This window comes from Takifugu flavidus, chromosome 6 (assembly GCF_003711565.1).
Source record: "Takifugu flavidus isolate HTHZ2018 chromosome 6, ASM371156v2, whole genome shotgun sequence".
Lineage (NCBI taxonomy): Eukaryota > Metazoa > Chordata > Actinopteri > Tetraodontiformes > Tetraodontidae > Takifugu > Takifugu flavidus.
Window position 1 is genome coordinate 10,231,871 of NC_079525.1, and position 20,936 is coordinate 10,252,806.

A 20,936-nucleotide genomic window follows, 5' to 3' on the forward strand; every position below is an offset into this window, starting at 1 on the left:
TATGAATGGTCTTAAACATCGTGTTTTCCTTCACAGATAATGGCGTTTTCTACGATTAAAGTCTGCTTGGTGAAGACAGTCAAACTGTTAGTTTGTTATCCAATGGACATTTTTTAGTTCTTTTGTAATGTAAAGGTTTTACATTTTAATGTCTCATCGGTTAAATTATTAATTACTCTGACTACTGTGCAATTAAGCCTATTTCCTCAAACAAAACAAAAAACAAAATAGACATAACTCGTACGACATTGTGGAAACAGTGGTAGTTAGTAGTATGGAACGTTTGTACTCAAGTGTTTCCCGTCGGACTGTTTTTTGCGGAACATCGAAGTATCCAACGCGGAATTTTTAGATGTCCGGATGATTCAGATGAGTCTGGCGGAAAATGTTCATACTTTACAGTCTAAATAGTTTTATTTTTCTGACTTTTGCAATCCATTCTTCGTTTCCTGCACTTTTTACACTGTTGATGTGGAGTTTACAAAGTCTTGTGATTTTTTAAAACTGATGTCATGTTAATAAACATTTACGCATCTAGTTATCAGCTGTCAAAGGGGTTTCGCGATGAGCTCCTCGATTCCTCCCCAGAAAAAAAAGAGCTACATGGGGCAGCACCAGATTAAGAAGAAAAGGAGGTAAGTTATCGTTTCATAAGGTAATTATTCCTGGTTGGGCATTTAAATGTGTGATTATTATGTATTTTTATGCAAGCTTCCAAGCTCCCGATGACCCACAAGATAAACCATGTCAGAAAACCAGTCACCCATCAGGCAAAATAAAAAAAACAGACAACACTAACAAAGACAGCGTTATGGTATGCAACTTTATTTTAAATCAAACTTTAAATTAACATAACACAACTTAAATCTATTTATTTTTTTTAGAATAAGGAAGCTTTTAATGAAGTGATACAACAAGTCGTGGATGCTTTGGACCCTGCAAAACGTGCAGGTAATTGTCCTTGTCATGAGCAGCAGCTGCACAGAAAGAGCCAGAATAATCTGATATCTTATTTCTTTTCTCAAAATCACTTATTGCAGAGAAAGAGGGTGATCAAGCACCTCTTTCCAGATTTGGAGGCAATTGTGCTGATTGTAAAAGACCAGGATCGAGAGCAGGCTGCAAACAACTTGCTCAGAGACTTCTCTTCAGTGAGGATTCAGAAGATGCGGATCTGGTACAAAATGGTGCTAAGAACTCACAGTTTTCAGCTGCCTCTCTCAGCACGAAAGACTTTTGCCAAGAAATAAATGCTCAAAATAAAGGCAGTTCTAACCGGTGAGTGTCACTCATGACCATCCTCTACATCACTACTGACTAAAATTTTCACTCTCTGAGAATGTATTTTTATTCAAAAATACGTTGTGTGTTTCAGTGGTCAAACAGTGACTTACAGAAGAAAGAATTCTCCTTGTTTCAAAGATAAAAGTGACACAAACACAGAGGCTGACACACCATTGAATGTATCCACTGACTACATCTTGTTCAGTCCCACCTGCATTGCAGCAGCCATGAAGAAGGCCAAACTTCAGCAATCATTACAGAATCAGTCAGCCTCTGTGCTCACAGCCCCAAGTGGCTTAAGTTTCAGTCCACTCAATGACACATTACCTCAGCCAGGTGAGAGCATTTTATATGTCATTGAATATATGTCACTGCAGTGTGTGGTGTGAACAGACAATGTAGAATTAATAGAGTACACTAGGTTTGTGTATTTAATAATCCAACAATCTGATTAAAATATGTACTGTCATTTATCATAATATTATCTTCACACCATTATGTTTTTGATTTCATTTTTAGCCACGTCTTTGCATGCTCCAACTGGTCACGAAGAAAAGCTGCTGCTGTCTAGCTGGGGTTTACCTAAGCCTGTTCTGGAGCGATACAAGAAGCATGGAGTCACCCACATGTTTGAATGGCAGGCTCAATGCCTCACTGTTGGCCAGGTGTTGCAGGGCGCTAACTTGGTATACTCTGGTAGGAAATCACTCAGTCACTCTAAAATGATCTGAGCATTATTATTCAAAGGCAATTCAAGCTTTATCTTCAATATTTTTAGCCCCAACAAGTGCTGGAAAAACACTGGTGTCAGAGCTCCTGATGTTGAAACGTGTGTTGGAAACAAAAAGAAAAGCTCTCTTTATTCTTCCATTCGTCTCCGTGGCTAAAGAGAAGATGCATTACCTACAGGTGAGGCACCATTGACCCAGAAAGAAACTCAAACAGGCATGTTGTCATTGACATCAAGCTGATTGTCATTTATTAATCTACATTTCCTCTAATTTTAAACAATGTAGAGTGTGTTTGAAGAGGCAGGAGTTCGTGTGGAGGGATATATGGGCAGCACTTCAGCTGCGGGGGGATTCACCTCGCTGGATGTGGCTGTCTGCACTATAGAAAAAGCCAATTCCCTTATTAACAGACTCATTGAGGAGGACAATATGGGTTTACTTGGTAAAAATACAATTTTTGTTTTGCTACACCCAGTGTCACTGTGATATGAACGTCTGATTTTTCCACCAGGTATGGTGGTGGTGGATGAGTTACATATGGTGGGTGACTCTGGAAGAGGATACCTACTGGAACTGCTGTTAACCAAGATTTGCTATATTGCACAGAAGCAGAACACTACTGGGTTTGTATCCATAACATGGGTCTCCCCCCCCCCCTTCTTTTACCTACATTAATATGTTCACCTGTACTTGCAGGTCTTTCTTGGAGGGTATACAAATCATTGGAATGAGTGCCACCCTGCCCAACCTCTCTCTCTTGGCTAGCTGGTTAGGTGCAGAGCTTTACCAGACAAACTACAGACCCGTACCATTGCACGAATATCTCAAGGTGGGCTGCAATATCTACGGCAAGCACCTTTCTGTGGTCCGACAGTTTGTTCCTGCACTTAACATTAAGGTAAGTGAATGCCGCTGCGTTACATATGCTGTGGAAAAATAGTTGAAAAGGTCAGGCAATATATTTAAGGACTTTAATAGTTAAATGTATGCATTTATTAGACATCTTTGAAACTCATTTGACTAAATTGTTCTAATATTAAAGCTTCAAATAATCATATTTATATTGCATTTTTTTGTAAAGGGGGATGATGACCATATAGTGAGCCTCTGCTATGAGACTGTAAGAGAGGGCTGCTCAGTGTTGCTCTTCTGCCCTTCAAAGAACTGGTGTGAGAAACTGGCCGACAGCATTGCCAGAGAGTTCTACAATCTCAGGAATTCTGGTACTTGAATTTTCAGGGTTATAACTTACACTTAATTCCCATTTAGTTCAAAAGTCAGAATAACACTGTTACTCCACGGACATCAAGGTGAGGCAGAACCTCCACCTGTGCCTCTCGATCAGGAGGGACTAGTGGATGTTGTAGCCCAGTTGAGACGGACTCCAGCTGGATTAGACTCAATCCTACAGAGGACTGTACCGTGGGGGGTGGCTTTCCACCACGCAGGTGAGCACACTTACACAGCTCCATAACCACACCAACTTTTCTCAGCGTATGATTAAAATCACTTTTTCTGGATTAGGTTTGACTTTTGATGAGCGTGATGTGCTAGAGGGAGCCTTTCGCCAGGGCCTGGTCAGAGTTCTGGCTGCCACCTCCACCCTCTCCTCAGGGGTTAATCTCCCAGCTCGGCGGGTCATCATTCGAACTCCCACCTTCAACGGACACTTACTGGACCCACTCACATACAAACAGATGTCTGGACGTGCTGGAAGAAAGGGGGTGGACACAATAGGTAACAAAGTTATGTTAAAATAGCTTAAAGAGAGAAAAAACAGTCTTGTTCTTGACTTTGAAAGATAATAATAAAGAAGGGCATCTTACACATCTTTTGGCTGTATTTTTGATTTCAGGTGAGAGCTTGCTGGTCTGCAAGGAGGTTGAACGTCACAATGGTATTAGCCTTCTCAAGGGGTCTCTTCAGCCAATCAGTAGCTGCCTGGTGAGAAGAGAGGGAGAAGGAGTAACTACCAGCATGCTACGAGCCATCCTAGAGGTATAAATTCACTGTGCCTTCTAATACTTAATAGTTTTTCCTGACAAAAATACATGTTTTTTCCCTAACCTGCAGATCATTGTTGGTGGCGTTGCCAGCACTCCACAGGATGTCAGGCTCTACGCTTCATGTTCACTTCTGGCTGCCAGTTCGAAATTAGAGGAATTAGAGGAAGAGACCAATAAAGGAGCCATTGAGGCCTGTGTTGAATGGCTGATGGACAACGAATTTATCAGTATCCAGAAAATAGGAGAAGGTTCCACCTCTTACATTTTTTGTGTGCTAGGAGTATTTAAAAAGCTTTTTCTACATCAATTCATTGTGTTTTATTATAAAATCTACTGAACAAGGTAAACATAATTTTTCTGTTTCTGTTCATCTAGAGGAGCTCTACTGTCCCACCCAACTTGGTGCTGCCACCCTTTCCTCTTCCCTCTCCCCTCCTGAGTCTCTGGCTGTATTTGCAGATCTCCAGCGAGCCATGAAGGGTTTTGTATTAGAAAATGATCTGCACATATTGTATCTGGTACACAAATAATGTATTTTTGTCCCAAGTTATTTAACTTCTTTTATTTCTCCAACAAACACAGCAGCAGACCTCTAAAGAATAGCATTTATGTCTTTATGCCCCTCAGATCACACCACTGTATGCAGAATGGACTACCATAGACTGGTATCAGTTCTTCTGTCTTTGGGAACAACTCTCATCATCGATGAAGAGAGTGGCAGAGCTGGTAGGCGTCCAGGAAGGATTTCTTGCACGATCTGTCAGTGGAAAACTTATTGCAAAGACGGAGAAGCAGCGAAGACAGATGGCTGTCCATAAACGGTATTTTCACACATGGCATCCATGCCTACATTACAATTAGCAAATCATCATAATAAATGTTGGCACACACCTAGTTGCAACTGAACACGTGTGTGTGATTCGCATTCCTTAATTTTAACTTTGCCATAGGTTTTTCACGACTCTTGTGCTTCATGATTTGGTGAATGAGGTGCCATTAGGAACAGTGGCATCTAAATACAGTTGCAGCCGTGGGCAGTTGCAGTCTCTCCAACAATCTGCCGCCACTTATGCAGGTGCATATTGAGATTCCCAATCGTTTTCTTTGATACATAATACAAAAACCAGGAGCTCTTTAAGTGGATATGCAGCCTAGACTTCATTCCATTGGCGGACATTTGAATATATTTGCCTCAGGCCACTCTGCTTCTTCAGCAAAGTTGCTTGAGCAGGATAATCAGGACAAAGTGTAATTGTAAATGTGGTGTTCTCAGATAAAGAAATTCTGCATTTATAACTCTAGTACAACAGACACACAACTGTGCACCTTACAAAGCCACCGCTCTTCTTCCAGGTATGGTAATGGTGTTCTGCAAGCGTCTGGGCTGGCACAACATGGAACTGCTGTTGTCTCAGTACCAGACCAGGCTGAGCTTTGGAATCCAGAGAGAGCTGGTCGACCTTGTTAGAATTTCCCTTCTTAATGCACCACGGGCAAGAACGCTGTATGCACAAGGCCTGTGTACTGTTTCTGAACTGGCCAGGGCTACTGTTGCCGAGGTGGAGAAGGCCCTGAGAAATGCAGTTCCATTTAAGAGGTAAACGTAGCTGCTACCAAGTGTCATTCAGCCTCACACTAAGCAAATGTATCTGTATCTTACCATGTAAATACAAACCAAAAAGGTGACATTATTATCAGTCTGTATTATGAAAAGGGATTTAGTGTTAACAAGGATGTAAAGCTAGAGTTAAACATTCTCTTTTTCAGCTCCAAGCGTGCAGTGGATGAGAGTGAGGTGGAGGCAGCTGAGAGGCGCAACCTCCGCTGTGTCTGGGTCACCAGTGGACGTGCTATTACAGAACATGAGGCCGCTGCTGAGATTGTATCAGAGGCCAGGCTGCTGCTTCAGGAAGACCTGGCCCTGTTAGGCATCCGGTGGGACCCAGCGACTCTTCCACCAGAGGCTATGGATAACCCTGACAGCCATAGAAACAATGTCCATATCACATCTACAAGTCCAAATGAAGAGCAGATGAACAGCATTAAAGATGAGCAAGACAGAAACACGGCCAGGAGCATGGATTGTAATGGCACTGATAAATGTGAGAAAGAGAATAAAGTGGACTATAAACACAAGAACAAGGCGATGAAGATCGAATCAACAAAAGAGCAGAAGGATTTGGAGCCTGGTGAAATTATAGTGAACAAATATTTAGATGAGCACAAAGACAAGACAGAGCCAGAAACAGGACAAAGGCAAAGTTGCAAAGACACGAAGAGCACTGGCATAAATGCCAAAGACGATGCAAACAAACCAATAGAGAGACAAAACCATGAAATGAACAAAAGTAAAGGGATTTTATCACTGAGATCAGAGACTATTCAAGTCAACCATCCTCTTCATGAAAGGAGCCTTACTCAAGAATTGGCTGAGATCATATCAAGCCCCCTCCCTGAGCTGATATCACGTCCTCCGCCCTCTTTGTCCCCCGCAGCTCCCCCTCGATTCAGAGCTCCAAACATATCAGAGCGACATGGAACCACGAGTCTTGTTGCCTCACCTGTTCATCCAGGTAGACTGAAGCATGCAAGAGTCCTAAACAAGGTCCTTCAGTCCATACAGACCAACGGAAGCCTGCAAGTAAATGTTCAGGTTGCACCTGCAGGAAGTTCTTTAGTCCAGGATTCAGAACCAGAAGGTCAGGTGTCACCAGCTCAAACTCCTGCCAGAGCTTCTGCTCCTGTAAGCACAAGCATACAGGTTTCTCCTCTGTCATTGTCTCCTCCCCCTAGTACATTCCTACCTGAAGCCAAGAGAAGGAGGATAGAGGGCACAGAGGTCGATACCTTTTCGTCCCCTGAGCTGTATGTCGGATATGACAGAGATGAGGACGCTGATGACAAAGAAGGGGAGAGTTTCGGAGACAGCTTTGAACTGGACACTCAAACGGAAAAAATGATTGTTCAGCTGGCATCACAACAGGGAGGTGGAGATGGTATTGGTAGGAAGTGCTCAGTGGAGACAGAAAATATAAGAGAGGAGGAAAATGCGGTTACTGAGGAAGGGCAGGATAAGGCCACGAGCGATGGAAGTAACAGGCTTGAACGTGACAATGGATGTTCTAGATTAAGCATTTCTATCACAGATAGCCAAATGGAGTTCTTTCTTAACAACAGTCAGGAGGTGAATAACCTGAATCATAACTGTTTATATTCATATGTTTGTGATTGTGATCATATTAATATGCATTTCGTTACAGGTTACTACCAGTCAATGTGCTGATAAAGAAGGTATTAAGGAGGACGGATCTGCCTCCAAGATTTTCAACAGCAGCAGTAGCTTTCTGTTTGAGAGCCTAAATGACAGCGCTCTACTGGCAGGTCTGAGCCCACATCAAGTCTCTGACCAGTCAGAGGAGGAGCAAGCGAATGATCAGGAAGTCAGACAAAAGAGTTCTATTGGAGTGGCTGACCAGAGGAGACGCAATGAGCTTCTCGCTAATCAGGAGGCAGAAGAGCAGGAGGCCATCCGTTGGGGTGAATCCTCATTCAGTCTATCAGAGTGGGGGGACTCACTGTTAGTGGGTGAATACTTTCTGGAGAGAGGCAGTGTGCTCAAATGTGCAGAGAGAAGTCTCAAAGAGCACAGAGCGAGACATGAGAAAGAGAAACAACCTGGTGGACAGAATAGTCTGCCTAAGACATCAGAACCAAGCCCGAACCCCATCACCACCCCCCTGGAAGCCAATCAGGACAGCTCAGACAATGACCAGAGTGGAATTCAAGAGAAACAGATAGTGGAAGGAATGTGTTCAAAGATCGCCCTTTATAAATGCCCGCTTGTCCAGAATGCACCCGAAAACACTTTATATTGCAGCCCCGGTTTGCAAGAGATCTTCGACCGCTGGCCAAGTATGTCTGACCAGCCCTGTCCGATCGCCGCTGCAAACAATCCTGCACACGCAGCACAATTTCTTGATCTACCTCAAGCCTCAATAGAGGGGGTCAGCAAGAGAGGCAACGAGCACACAGCTGCATCCGAAAGTGATTCTCACGAGGAACAGCTGTTAGGACTTGACTTTGAAGACGCAACAGGAAGACCAGGTTCAGCCAATGATCTTATTCCCCCAACTCAAGAGAGGCCACCTGTCACACCCAGGGTGAAACTGACCACCTCATCTGTCCAGTCACCTCTCGCCACTCCACCGCTTAAGCAGTCAACTCCTTCAACCCTCCTGCAGCGGAAACCCGCTGTCACGAAATGTCCCCAAACTCAGTCCGGGCACAGGGAAAATCAGCCAGAAGAGCAGACTAATATTTCATCTGATAGCAACCAGAAACACCAGCAACTGAAAACGTTTCCTTCTCCAAATCCCAAACTGCACAATGAGCAGAGCATTAGTATGAACAAAGGTCATGCTTCTCCATCTTCTCCCCAGCCTAAAGCTCCATCTAATGTAGAATCACCTGTGGATGATGAAGGATTTACTCTTCAGCTGTCCCAGGATGTATCACTTTGTTCTTCTGGAACCTTCTCCATCATAGACACAGCGAGTGATAAACGCCTCTTTGAGACTTTTATAAAGGAATGGAAAACAAAGGAACGATACTCTTTGGCTTTGGCCTGTGAGAAGAGGGAACCCAGACAGCAGAAAGGTAACTCACAAACATCTTGAAATGACATTGCGTTCAGTAACATTGCAACAATGTGGAGCATTTTAAAACGTGTTCAAGATTTCAGGTGAAATCTTTGATCCAAATTTTCCTTTGTATTATTAATTAATCTTGAATCTAGGAGCTTCATGTGTGTTGGCTGGTCTGTAACTTGTCAAAAATGTTACCTCACCTGTATATGTGTTTCCTGTCTAGCATCAGCAGCTCACCAGCGGCTCCACGGAGTCGATGGGATTCCAGTAAGAGATAGTGACGGATTGGTGTTGGTGGGTCTGGCTGTCTGCTGGGGATCCAGAGATTCATACTACGTCTCCCTGCAGCGGGAGCAGAGCACAGGTAAAGACGCAGACATACATGCACACAGCTTAACCCAGCAGCCGTTCCTGAGTTTCTTCTGTCTGGTGCTGCTCAGGTTTAAGCTCCAGTCTGGCTCCTCCACCCTTGGATGATGATTTGGCATTGGAGGAGAAGCTGGCGCAGGTGAAGACCCGTCTGGGTCAGCCATCAGCAGATCACAGAGGCCCGGTGCTTATCACTTATGACATCATTCACGTGTACAAGGTGCTCGTCCTGAGCTGTGGCATCAGCTTAGAGGGAAGCTGTGAAGATCCAAAGGTGAGGGAAGTCATTCTTTGTCGGGCTAATATCACATCATCTTTAATTAGATTCATATGTTGTCATGTTATGTAAATCCACAGCACGTGAATTTGCCTGTTGGTCATAGGTTGCTTGCTGGCTGGTAGATCCTGGCAGTGAGGAAAGGACTCTACCCAACATGGTCACCGTCTACTGTCCTGAAGAGTTAACTTTGCTAGGTGGACTAGGGAACTCGCACACACACTGTCCTCGAATCAGGGCATCAATTACCAGCGTGCTCACATACGCTGTCATGAGCCATCTGACCGGGCTGCTACAGAAGGACGGCGTGCTCGGTACTGAAATCAAACACTAGCACGCATTCGTTTTTCCCGCCCTTTTAGCTTTATAGTGGATTTGAAGCTGTGTGTGTATGTGTCAGAGCATTTCAGAAGCGTGGAGATGCCTTCTCAGGTGTGCTTGGCTCTGCTGGAGTTAAATGGAGTGGGCTTCAGCACTGCAGAGTGTGAAAGGCAAAAACAGGTTATGCAAGACAAACTCACAGCTCTGGAATCGGAGGCTTACAGCCTGGCAGGACACAGCTTTTCCCTCACCAGCATCGATGACGTGGCGCAGGTCCGATGCCGCGCTGAGTTGCTTTGTTCTGAAGGAGTATCTTCCTAAACTGATCTGTTCACACCTTTATAGGTGTTATTCCTAGAGCTTCATCTCCCTCCAAATGGTGACGTGAATGGCCCCAAAAGTAAAAAGACTCTTGGTTATGGCAAGAGAGGTGGTGGCAGAGTGCGTCTTGGAAAGCAATTCAGCACCACCAAGGTGATGTCTTGACTTATCTTACCTACTTATCTAATTCTATTTGTTAACTAAAGTAATAATTGTTGGCAGGATGTTCTGGAGAAGCTTCGGCCTTTGCACCCGCTGCCAGGTGTGATTCTGGAGTGGAGGCGGATCACTAATGCACTGACTAAAGTGGTCTTCCCGCTCCAGAGGGAGAAAAAGCACCACTCCAAACTGTCCATGGACAGAATATACCCCATCGCCCAGACGCACACCGCCACAGGTAATCGGCAATCACATGTTCTGTTGTTGCGTTCAGAATGAAGTAGATGTACAGGATGCAGTGACCCGGCCTTCTTCTCCTCCCAGGTAGAGTGAGCTTCACTGAACCTAACATACAGAATGTCCCCAAAGACTTTGAGATTCAAATGGCCTCAGTTGTGTCCAAGAGCCCACCTTCACACGACAGCTGCCACGTAATGACCAAGAAAGGGTAAATCTGCACCTGAGACCATGGTCCTTGGATTATAGCAAAGCCTGATTATCCTCACAAATGTATTTAACTAGTCATCAAATTGTGACAAATAACTGTCAATGATCATGAGTGAATGTTTTGATGCTTGGCTTTAGATTTTTTTGTTCTCTTAATGTTACAGAAAGAATAGGCATTCTGTGGTGCCTTCAGGTGCAGCTGGAGGGGCAGAACAAGGCCCTGCTTTCTCCATCAGCATGAGACTCGCCTTTGTGCCCTTCTCAGGTTACTGCAAAGATACATCTGTTGTTTCAGGGGAATTCAGTAATCAAGTAGATTCTAAAATTTGTATTCTTGTCTATTTTTGTTTTGTTCTGGGTTATTGTAGAGACAGAGTGGAGCAACATTCTATCACCACTGGATATTAGCATATGTACATTAATATGTTTTTTTTCCAAGGGGCATTTGTTGGTTCAGGTGAACCTTTTATTGCCGCTGCTCTTTGAAACTATAATAAATGGCATCCATCTCACAGGTGGGATGATACTGGCTGCTGATTATTCACAGCTAGAGTTGCGAGTGTTGGCTCATCTCTCCAAGGACCAGCGTCTACTACAGGTCGGTGTCTCCAGCACGAGTAACAAGTTGACCGCTGTGTAAAGACGTTCCTGACAAAAGCGATCATCTCCTCAGGTGTTAAACGGTGGGGCAGATGTGTTCCGATGCATTGCTGCAGAGTGGAAAAATGTTGACCCAGGTTCTGTGACCGACGGTCTCAGACAACAGGCGAAACAGGTACAACCAGAAGGGAAAGGCGATGAGAACGAACCCATTGGTACTCCAACATGCGATGACTGATGACGTGTGCCGCTCTTTGCAGATCTGTTATGGTATCATCTACGGAATGGGAGCAAAATCTCTGGGGGAGCAAATGGGAGTGGAGGAGAATGAGGCAGCATGTTACATCGAGACCTTCAAGACCAGATACAGAGGTGAGCTGCTGCCAGAATCTTGGAAAGCTTTCGCCTGCTCCTTTCAGACACCTGTGTTCCTCTTTCAGGGATAAACGCCTTCCTGAAAGAAACCGTGAAGAACTGTGGAAAGAACGGTTACGTTCAGACTCTGATGGGTCGGCGGAGATACCTACCTGGGATAACCAACACAAATGCACACGTGAAAGCGCACGTAAGCGCATTTCTCCCCCAGAATCCAGAAGGCATTGACAGCAGTCGGCATACTCTTCTCAGCCTGATTGTTTCTCCACCAGGCTGAGCGACAGGCGGTGAACACAAGCGTACAGGGATCAGCGGCAGACATCGTTAAACTGGCTACTGTCAACATCCAAAAGCGACTCAGACAGACGTACCCGGCTGCACCACCGTCTCACCAGCACTCACCCACAGGTCCACTCTTGTCCCACTCTAAAGAATAAATATAGGTTTGTGTTGACGCTCGTCACATCTGCTGAAATCACTTTTGTGCTGCAGGCAACAGTCAGTGCAGGACTGTGACCTCTCAGCTCAGAGGGGGCTACTTCATTCTGCAGCTGCACGACGAGCTCATCTATGAAACCCCAGAAGATGATGTCATCCAGGTATGTCCCTAATGTTCCACAGGGTGGGGGCTTCTGGGATTTCCTATACAAATGTACGTGCAAAAAGCTGTAAACCGCTTTGCTGGTGTGTTTCTGTCAGGTTGCTCAGATCGTCAAGAGGGAGATGGAGACGGCCGTTAAACTCTACGTCAAGCTGAAGGCCAAAGTGAAGGTAGGCCCCAGCTGGGGTGACCTGGAGGACCTCGATATTTAACCTCAATGATCAACCTTAACTGATAAGCATTTATTTTCAAGCTAAAACTTAAGAGATGTATTTTTAAATATGAGAACAGTATCAATCACTAAATGCAAGAAATGGCAGATGATATGAATGAACTTTTGAAAGTATTTATGTATTTTCAGCCTCTACATTTAACCTGAGATTTTTTGTTTGTGATAACCTTGTGCTACAAAAATGTCAAAGAGAATCTGCTGCTGACATCTTGAAATTTGACATTTTATTGTTGAAACATCAGATACTTGTCTGTCATAATCACATAATACCCCATTTTAACTTGTGAACAATTGTTTTACACTTCTGACATTGGCCCAAATTATTGTGCCAATTTGTACAAAGCAAAATTTATTTTGGGAAAACCATTAAATATGATTCTAGAATTATTGTCTGGTGGTTTTGTTTTTTGTAATGTTGGCTACTTCAAGTACTTTTTGAATCACAATTACCCAGCGACCTTACCTAAACAAGCTCAAATTGACACTAAGGTATCAAAAAGGCGTTCCAAGTAAATAAATACATGTCAAAAAGACAGATCAATAAAGTTACACAGAAAATAAATGATAAGCAACAATGATGAGTGTGATTCCAGACGTTAACGACCAAAAAGCATTTGGATATGAAGTTTTTAATCTCACGATTATTTGCCCAAAGGTGTTGTTAATGCTTCTAAAGCAAATTCAGTCATTGGGGGTTGAAATTACACAAGCACACATTGGCTTTCGTCCTTCTAATTTTACATTTGGCAATAATGTCTAAATCAAAAGTCTCTGGAGGAAGGAGAATCGGTTGTCTGCAAAGTAAAAACTGACTTCAAGGTCCCACTTATGCCCCCGTTAGGGCTCGGTGGGCTCCAACCGAGGGTTGTGGGTTCAGAGATTTGTGTAAAGATGGTTTCTAGTCAGACTCACTGCCACAGACCACAAAAGAACATCAATTTAAGGCATCAACACAGGTGCAGCGGTGCATTTGACCAGAGTAGGAAACAATAATGAGAAATATGTACACAGGTACAGTCAAGTGCTACCAAAGCATTGTCATTTCTCATTCTTTGAAGTAAAGCAGGGTAGAGGGGTGAAACACGCACCAGGAACTTTGTCCTCTCCAGATAACATCTTGTCCTATCTGAGGCTATCAGGGTACAATGATTTACAGGAAACAAGCTACACAGGAATACGTGAGGTTAGAGGATGACACCCTGGAAGCAGTCAGGGTGTCTCATGGCTGCTGAAGTAGTATCTGACCGGAGGACCGGGGAGGTCGTCTTCATCGTCTGCCTCTGGGGCAAAGGACACGGTGAGGTCAACGTAGCGGCGGTCCAATGAGGGTTTGATCAACTTCTGCATCCTATGGTGAGGAGAAAAAAAGTTCAACAATTTCAAAGCCAGTTAATAATAAAAGAGATTATAATACATGCCTTTAAAAATGACCAAATTAGACCAACAGTAGCAATTTTTCTGTCATAAATAATTAAATGTCAGACAGAAAGAAATTTGAAAAGGTTACGTTAGCTTGAGTCTCTTGGAGTGGCCAGGCATCACAGGCACATAAAGCATCTTCACACCATGAACGACCATCGTCGGCTCAATCCCATACTTTTCCTGGAAATTAAAAGAAATCCCTCTAAAGATTTGTGTTGCATAAACACAAAACAATTTACCGGTATGTAAAATGCAACGGGTAAAAATCTTGAGTGGGGTTTGAAAAGCAGGAATAAATACCCTTACCCTGACAGCATTCATGAAGTCTGACAGAGTAAAATCCTCATGGCCTAAAATGGTCCAACAGTCCCAGATAGAGAAGTAAATGTTGCTTCTGAGACAGATATATAAGACGTATGACAAGTTATTGATAATATTCGAACAGATTTGGATATTTTTAGTGGGTTAGGGTCAAAGAAGCAGAATTATACAATGAGAAATGTACAGTGTTGAAACCACATCTCAGTAGTACGAGAGTAAATAAATGAAACCAAAAAAAGGGCTCCAACCTGATCATTGTCTTTTTAACTTTGGCAGGCTCCGTCAGCACTACTACTGGGATGGCCAAATTGAAGAAGCAGTTTCTGAAAGATTCAAACTCTTGGCATCCAACCACCTTGATTAGTTCCAGAGCCACCTGAGCACATTAAATGCACATGCGTTATGGCATTTAAAATTAAAGCTGAAATTAAAGTTGGCAGTTATCTAGATACCCTTGGAAATAAACAGCACAAATGTTCTCACCAATCCAGCAACGGCAGCTGTTGCTGTGGCAATAGCAGGAATGATCTTGCCAGCGATGCGTTTGGTCTTGAGTCTGTCAGCTGGCTCGATGGAATAAACTCTGGCTCTCAGAGCAGACGCTGATGCAACAAAGTCCACGTGGCCATTGTTGTCATCGTCCTTTTCAAACTGCTGGGGGCTCATCTGCAACCTCTCTGCACAGGAGAGGGCAATGATCAGGAGAGATTGAAAGTAACAAACGCGAACGTGATTTAGGCTGAGGGATGTAACATCACGCATCACCTGATGTGATGCCACAAGTAGAAATGGCCTGTTCCAGGTGAGTAATGGCCTCCCTCTCCTCTTCACTGTTCACGGGCATCTTGATCAGATCAGGCTTCTTTGCCGTCTCGTCTGTCTCAACACTCTGACGAGACACATATGGAGACGTTAGCTTTTAACGCGCACACACATTGGAGTCAAAGAGCAGCAGAGATGCTAACCTTGTCTAAGGGGCTGTACTCTGGAATCCTGACCTCTGACAGTATGCTGGCCACCACCTCCTCAGACAGATCCTGTGAAAGCCAAAAGAAGTGAGGAACAGCATGTGGTTCATCATTACCCTCCACTCGTCTTACCTACCTGTGTCGAGTATGAGATGTTGTAAATCGCCGCAAAAAGACGAGCGGTGCTGACAACAAAGGCAAAGTGCCTGATGGAGAGAGGAGAGTTTTGATCATCTCAGATATAAAACGTTCTGGAGTTGACAAGACAACAAGTGTCCAGTTTGCTGACAATCAGTTAACACTCACAACGGGTCCTTTAGGTCGAATTCAACAGGTGTCGGAGGTCTCTTGGGTGACTGCCAAAACAAACCTAAAGCAGAAATGCAGAAACCATGACAACTTCTGCTTAAACATTATGTGTGTTTGATTGAGGGCACATAATTAAAACTGGGGAAAAAACAACTTACTTCCGTCTTTTAACCTCGTGTCGAGCGGAAAAGAGTGCAAAAGTTGTAGGGCCTTATTGAAAATATCAGTCAGTCAATAAAACTTTAACACAAAGGATAAGAGCTCAATATGCACTTTATTTTTATTACCTTCCTCTTAAAGTACTTTTCAAATTTTAGACGGCCAACAGCGATACACTGCTCCCACTGGCTTGGGCGTCTGTGTAGCAGCTTGATGACTTGAAAGGACCCCTCCAGACTTTCCCCAGCCTTCATTCTCTACACGTGCACAAAACAAGCTTGTATTACGAGCCAGCACGCATCAATAAAATGGCTGCTCAAGACGCGAGTCTCACCTGTAGCACCACTTCAGGAGAAGGATGGTTCTGCCAGAAGGAGTTGTACATGGAGGGCTTGTGGACAAATGCGTTCTCAAACTAGATCAAGTCAAGACGTTACAGTGAGAAGTGAAACGGAGCTCCACAAAATACAAATCTCTGCTGGGCTTCATCACTCACTTTATCTCTCGCCCACTGAATGGTGTGCTCGATAACAGAAGGGAAAGACTTTAGCGTGCAGAACGGGATCTCCTCTTCTGGGGGGTCTCTCTAAATCAAAGAAAATGACACATTCATGAGCAAAACTAACAGCTGATGTAGGGAATAAACCACAAATCCATGCATGCTCACATGGCTGTTGTAGGACTCTGTCAAATTAGGCACGATGATTTCTGTGTGTCCTTTAGTTCCCATGGTGCCAGAATCCAAAAGAGGTCTCTGATTAGAAACGCAGCGGCTAAAAAAGAAGAAATCCACACAAACACGGGTCACTAGGTACAATTGTTCTGGAAAAATACCTTTCTTAATAATATGAATATGTCATGAGCAAACACAACATTAATCTAACTGGTAAATTCAGACAATGATTTTAAAAAAGTGACCATTTGGGATAGAAATGAGCATCTGGAACATTCATTTCTGAAGTTCATATTTGCACTGACCTGTCTACATATCTGCGAGCCTCCACGTTGTCCAGTGCGGTTACAACAACATTCATACGGGAGAAGAATGAATCGTTGTAGATGCTCTCGGTAGCTGGACACACTTTATTGAGATGAGCTTCCACCTGCAGGTCTGGGTTGATGTCGTACGTAGCTTCTGCAGCTGTTGTACTCTTTGATTTCTGCATCAGAAAAGAAAAATTCACATTAAACTTTCAGAAATACAAACGCAGAGAGAGAAGTGAGCAGAAAAATACAGGGATCAGGAAATGTTCATCTCTTCACCTGTATATGATGAGGTCTGAAGAGAAACTGACGATTGAGATTGGACTTTTCTATAAGGTCTGGATCTGTGATGCACACCTGAGAAATGATACGGATAAAAAAGTGCTCGCTTTGAAAAATACCATCGTTAAACAATTCAAATCAGTCATCCATGCGAATACAACTAATTCCAACCTCCCCTGAACTCTTGGACAATCCCACTCCGAGCAGTGAGAAGTTTTTCAACATCTCACAGCCGATCGCTCCGCAGCCCACCTGGAAGAGACATTAACAAAGGTTTAATTCGGGCATAAACACATAAGACATTACAGAATACGATGAGCCAATTGTACGCTGCAACACTCACCATAAATACCCTCAGCTTGTGTAGTTCTTGACACAACGATTCTCCAATGCAAGCACGTAATCCATCATAGCGATCACCACGGGGTAAAAACTCCTCAGGTGAGACTGAATGAAGTGGCCTGAGAATCTCCATGGCATCGAGATAGAACTAAACAGCAGAAAGGTGGAAGGAAAACTAAGTTACTGAAGGAATCGATACCTGGTGAGTCACGGTTTGAAAAGGGACAGAATGAAACAAATGGGAACAAGTTCAGTACTGAAAAGCAGCTGAGCAGTTCAGTAACGTACCCATTGCTGCAGTGGTGCAAACTTCCCTGTGATGGCTTTAAGAACTTCTTGGCTGGCTAAGCCACCCACGGCTGCTGTTAGCGGAGGAACAGTTCCCCTCGCTGTTCTTGACAAACATCGCACCAGCTCAGCATTCACAGAAACCTAACAAGAAATAAGGAGGATTGAGCAAAGAAATCACAGTAATGTCATCAGCTCAAAAAAGAAAACTACGTACATTATTCCCGAGAGTTGCGTTGACCTCTTCAGTTAGCTTCAATAAAACCTCAGCATCCTGTAAACACCTGGCAGGAACAAAGATCTGAGACTCAGAGCTGGATGTCTGATATTAGGCAATTTCAGTGCAGCCAGGATGAATGTAAATACTCTCATCAGAGCAACAGAAACTGCGTTCTGGTGTGAAACTGAAAGAAGAGTTTTACCCAATGTTGGGAAGTCGATTGTGCTCTTCCTGGAATGTGTCCAATGCCAACATGGCAGCATGGATTTGTAGTGGGGCCTGATGGGATGGATTTAAAAAGATGTGTTTAGGTGTGTCGCATGAGCTAAGTGAGTAGCTTCGGCTGTTCAGTTTGTGTCACGTGTTTGGTGATGTAGTTGGTCGAAAAAGATAGAAGCCCTAACCTCTGGCTTACTCAGGTCCGGAGTCAGGACCTGAGGATCACTCAGCTGCCTTTCCAGAGTCTCCTGAAATGCATCAGTGGATAGATATTCAGACATGCAAACAAAAGTATATATACTTTCAAAAATGTCTCATATCTCACACGGATGTGGCAAACGGCCAACTTACAAATCTGCACGTCTTTGGGGTTTTCATGAGAACAACAAATCCTCAGTGTGCATAAGGCTGGAGCTGGGATGTGTCTCCTATTGCAAAACTGTGCGGAGAGAGGACTTCTAACAGCCCACCCACATTCAAACAAAACACAAGACAGGCGCACACACACAGTCAGAAATGTCCTCAATAAGAATAACTCCTTTGAGTTATAAATGCATGAACAGTTCAAAATGTGATAAATACACAAACTCAAAGAGTTTTTTTCCCCTCCAGCCCTGTGATAAATATTTTTCTGTTGGTCTCACACAGATAAAAAGTAAAGTATCAGACGATTAAAAGCATTTAACAAATTACCTAGAGAGTGTGTGTAATACCTGAAACATGTTGCACAGTGCCGTTCAATTCCTCCATGCCATTAACCTCTCTGAAGACAACACTCTGGCCAGTCTGCAGGCCATGTGGTCGGTTGTCCATGCAGGTTACCACCCCAGGATTGCTCTGAAATTATGGTCAAAATAGGGAAAAATTTGCATCAATTGTACCATAGAAAAATAAGGAAACAGAACAGCAGATAACATATTCCCAAACCAAAGGTCACTCTTGAAATGCAGGATGTATATCCCCATTAGGACTTTTAAAAATAACATCAAAAACTGTAATAAAAGGATGCTTGAGTATCAAAAATGGCCTCTAAAAGGAGAAAATGATGAGAGTTCAGAAAGTATTCAATTCACCTGAGTGATATTTTGGATGAATATCTCCTTGGGCTCCTCTCCTGTTGGGTCCGACACCACAAACTCATCTCCGAAATCACAAAACACCCTCACACAAACGCCAAATGCGTCACAGCTGAGGAACTGTGGAGGACACGAGGCACCAAAATTGTTACCACACTGACAAATGTTTTTGATAAGTTCACCACATGCAACACATATATAACCCACAAAGGACAACCTACTTTTATGGGTGGTTGTTGCGAGTGGCAAAAGTCATTCACTCTCTTCTGTAAGCGGATTGTGGCTTCAGTCAGAATAACACACTAGTGGAGAGATGAGAGAAGGCAGTCAGACAATAAATGCCAACAGGAGCTGATTTCTAGTTTTAAATCAGCCAAACTCTTATCTTGGAAGGATTTAATTTAATCTTTTCCTTTAGTAATTAGGGATTGGAATGGTAGCATATGCGGATCAATTAATGAATAAAAAAAGTTTTCTCAACTACAAATCCTTACACAGTAGCCAACCAAATTGGAGTTTCAACAGATCAACCATGTTTAGGATGGTTACAACCAAGACGCTGACAAGTCACATCATACCTGATACTTTTGGAGAAATCTAAGATCAGTATTGTTGTCTAAAATAGATGATGATATGTCGACATGGACATAAGGGTTCAACTCCGCCACACGACTGCAAACTGCTTCCACCCTGTGATACAAATTAAGAGGCTAGTTAAGAAAAATAATGAATGTATAATGAATAAGAATGCATAATGTGCACAAATGACAGTATTCATGATTTTACTCAGTAATAATAAGATATTTTACCTCATTTTCTGGCTCGACACATCATCCTTACGGATAAAAAAATTCGAGCCAAGGTCCCAGGTCTCGCACACCTTTGTGTCATGAAGAGTGACCGCCTGCACAAAAATAAACAGCAAGGTCACAAAGGAAGAGCAGAAATCACGAGGAGGATTGTCCTGATTTGTAATGAATGTATACCTTCACACCCGCCAAAACAATATTCTTTGCTGTAAAATCAGAAATAAACCTATGTCATTTGCTAGGCCCTTAGATTAGAGTAATGCTTGGCAATAATGTGACATTAAGCCTACCTATCTCAATTCCCAGTCCTCCCATTCCACTGAGAAAGACAGAGGACTGAGCCATCTGATGCATAGCATTGTCTCCCAACACATATCGCTGGCGGCTGTATACAAGAATGGGGGAGGAAGCAGAAGGAGAAAACAGATCAAATTTAAGATTTATCATCTAATAGGTTTGCTGTCACTTCCGTCCTTCTTGACTGTGACATAGGTAAAATGATAGACTTGCCTGTAAAGAGAATCATCAATCTCCATAGATTCTGTGGCCATGCTGGGAGGGCAGGTGGGAAATATTAGAGAACAACTCTGTCAACATGTAAAGTACCGTGATTGTTCCATCCAAATTTAATTTGGTAGGTAACTTCAAAGATATAAAATAAACATCCTGTTGTAGGTTAGCTAGCTAATGGCTAATTCTGAATTTTGCTAATCTAATAACGCTAAGCTAGCAAAAGTGCAGCGGTTTCCTAAGACAATGGACTCACTTAATGATTAGTTGTCTATAAAAACCTTCATTTGTAAACCTAATGACAGAAGCTCTGCGTTAGCAGCTAATAACAGGAAGCTAGCTGCGCCTCTTGCACCGGTAGTGAGGGATATTTATGAAGTGATGATCCAGAAGTTAGAAAACAAAAGGAAACCCACAGTTGAATAAGCCTCTTTGTGTTCTATCACCCTGTTGTCTAATAGCAAAAATACCAAAGAGATACGGTTAAATATTAGTACCTAGCCACCTCGCAGTATCGCGATGATCTCGAGTAATGAATGGCTGGGACTGTTAGAAAAAAATAGGAATTCTTCCGGGTAATCCGGTCACGTGACTGGGGCCGTCCAATATTTGACACTGCTGAGAGTGACGCCATCACTTCATGGTAAAACACATACCT

The 20,936-nt window shown here is 43.3% G+C and overlaps 2 protein-coding genes across 3 annotated transcripts; one reads left to right on the forward strand and one right to left on the reverse strand.

The window, feature by feature from the left end:
* Window positions 1-7: 7 nt before the first annotated feature.
* Window positions 8-12,753, forward strand: polq (polymerase (DNA directed), theta). 2 transcript variants are annotated; one of them, XM_057036542.1, is made up of 37 exons: window positions 8-69; window positions 539-635; window positions 712-814; window positions 885-951; window positions 1,041-1,278; window positions 1,376-1,620; window positions 1,804-1,980; window positions 2,063-2,193; window positions 2,301-2,457; window positions 2,527-2,638; window positions 2,712-2,913; window positions 3,097-3,238; window positions 3,326-3,463; window positions 3,540-3,752; window positions 3,871-4,013; window positions 4,089-4,269; window positions 4,397-4,539; window positions 4,649-4,842; window positions 4,972-5,096; window positions 5,375-5,618; window positions 5,789-7,205; window positions 7,282-8,677; window positions 8,891-9,031; window positions 9,108-9,310; window positions 9,420-9,627; window positions 9,714-9,907; window positions 9,980-10,108; window positions 10,178-10,352; window positions 10,439-10,562; window positions 10,726-10,826; window positions 11,077-11,159; window positions 11,235-11,336; window positions 11,422-11,533; window positions 11,602-11,726; window positions 11,809-11,944; window positions 12,029-12,135; window positions 12,236-12,753. In XM_057036542.1, the coding sequence occupies exons 2-37, from the start codon at window positions 565-567 to the stop codon at window positions 12,347-12,349; spliced, it is 7,893 nt and encodes a 2,630-aa protein (XP_056892522.1). In that variant the 5' UTR covers window positions 8-69; window positions 539-564; the 3' UTR covers window positions 12,350-12,753. The 2 variants fall into 2 exon arrangements, with proteins under 2 accessions (XP_056892522.1, XP_056892521.1); XM_057036541.1 differs by lacking the exon at window positions 8-69 and having other exon boundaries at window positions 274-635.
* A 229-nt stretch (window positions 12,754-12,982) lies between these two features.
* uba6 (ubiquitin like modifier activating enzyme 6) lies at window positions 12,983-20,927 on the reverse strand. Its single transcript, XM_057036561.1, is given in 32 exon segments — window positions 12,983-13,717; window positions 13,877-13,971; window positions 14,098-14,185; window positions 14,361-14,488; window positions 14,596-14,789; window positions 14,878-15,001; window positions 15,078-15,149; window positions 15,217-15,286; window positions 15,387-15,450; window positions 15,548-15,599; window positions 15,677-15,805; window positions 15,883-15,963; window positions 16,045-16,134; window positions 16,216-16,321; window positions 16,527-16,708; window positions 16,812-16,889; window positions 16,986-17,066; window positions 17,158-17,304; window positions 17,445-17,588; window positions 17,662-17,728; window positions 17,867-17,943; window positions 18,069-18,131; window positions 18,235-18,338; window positions 18,597-18,720; window positions 18,957-19,079; window positions 19,181-19,261; window positions 19,538-19,649; window positions 19,769-19,863; window positions 19,946-19,974; window positions 20,059-20,153; window positions 20,279-20,320; window positions 20,776-20,927. Coding segments are annotated over 32 exon segments (3,213 nt in total). The 5' UTR covers window positions 20,913-20,927; the 3' UTR covers window positions 12,983-13,578.
* Between the last annotated feature and the right edge of the window lie 9 nt (window positions 20,928-20,936).

Bases quoted from the DNA above. Each gene is read 5' to 3' on its own strand.
- polq (XM_057036542.1), top strand. From the start codon at position 565: ATGAGCTCCTCGATTCCTCCCCAGAAAAAAAAGAGCTACATGGGGCAG. The intron at 9,628-9,713 runs GTACTGAAATCA...TGTATGTGTCAG, and splicing joins ACAGAAGGACGGCGTGCTCG to AGCATTTCAGAAGCGTGGAG. The intron at 11,337-11,421 runs GTACAACCAGAA...CGCTCTTTGCAG, and splicing joins TCAGACAACAGGCGAAACAG to ATCTGTTATGGTATCATCTA.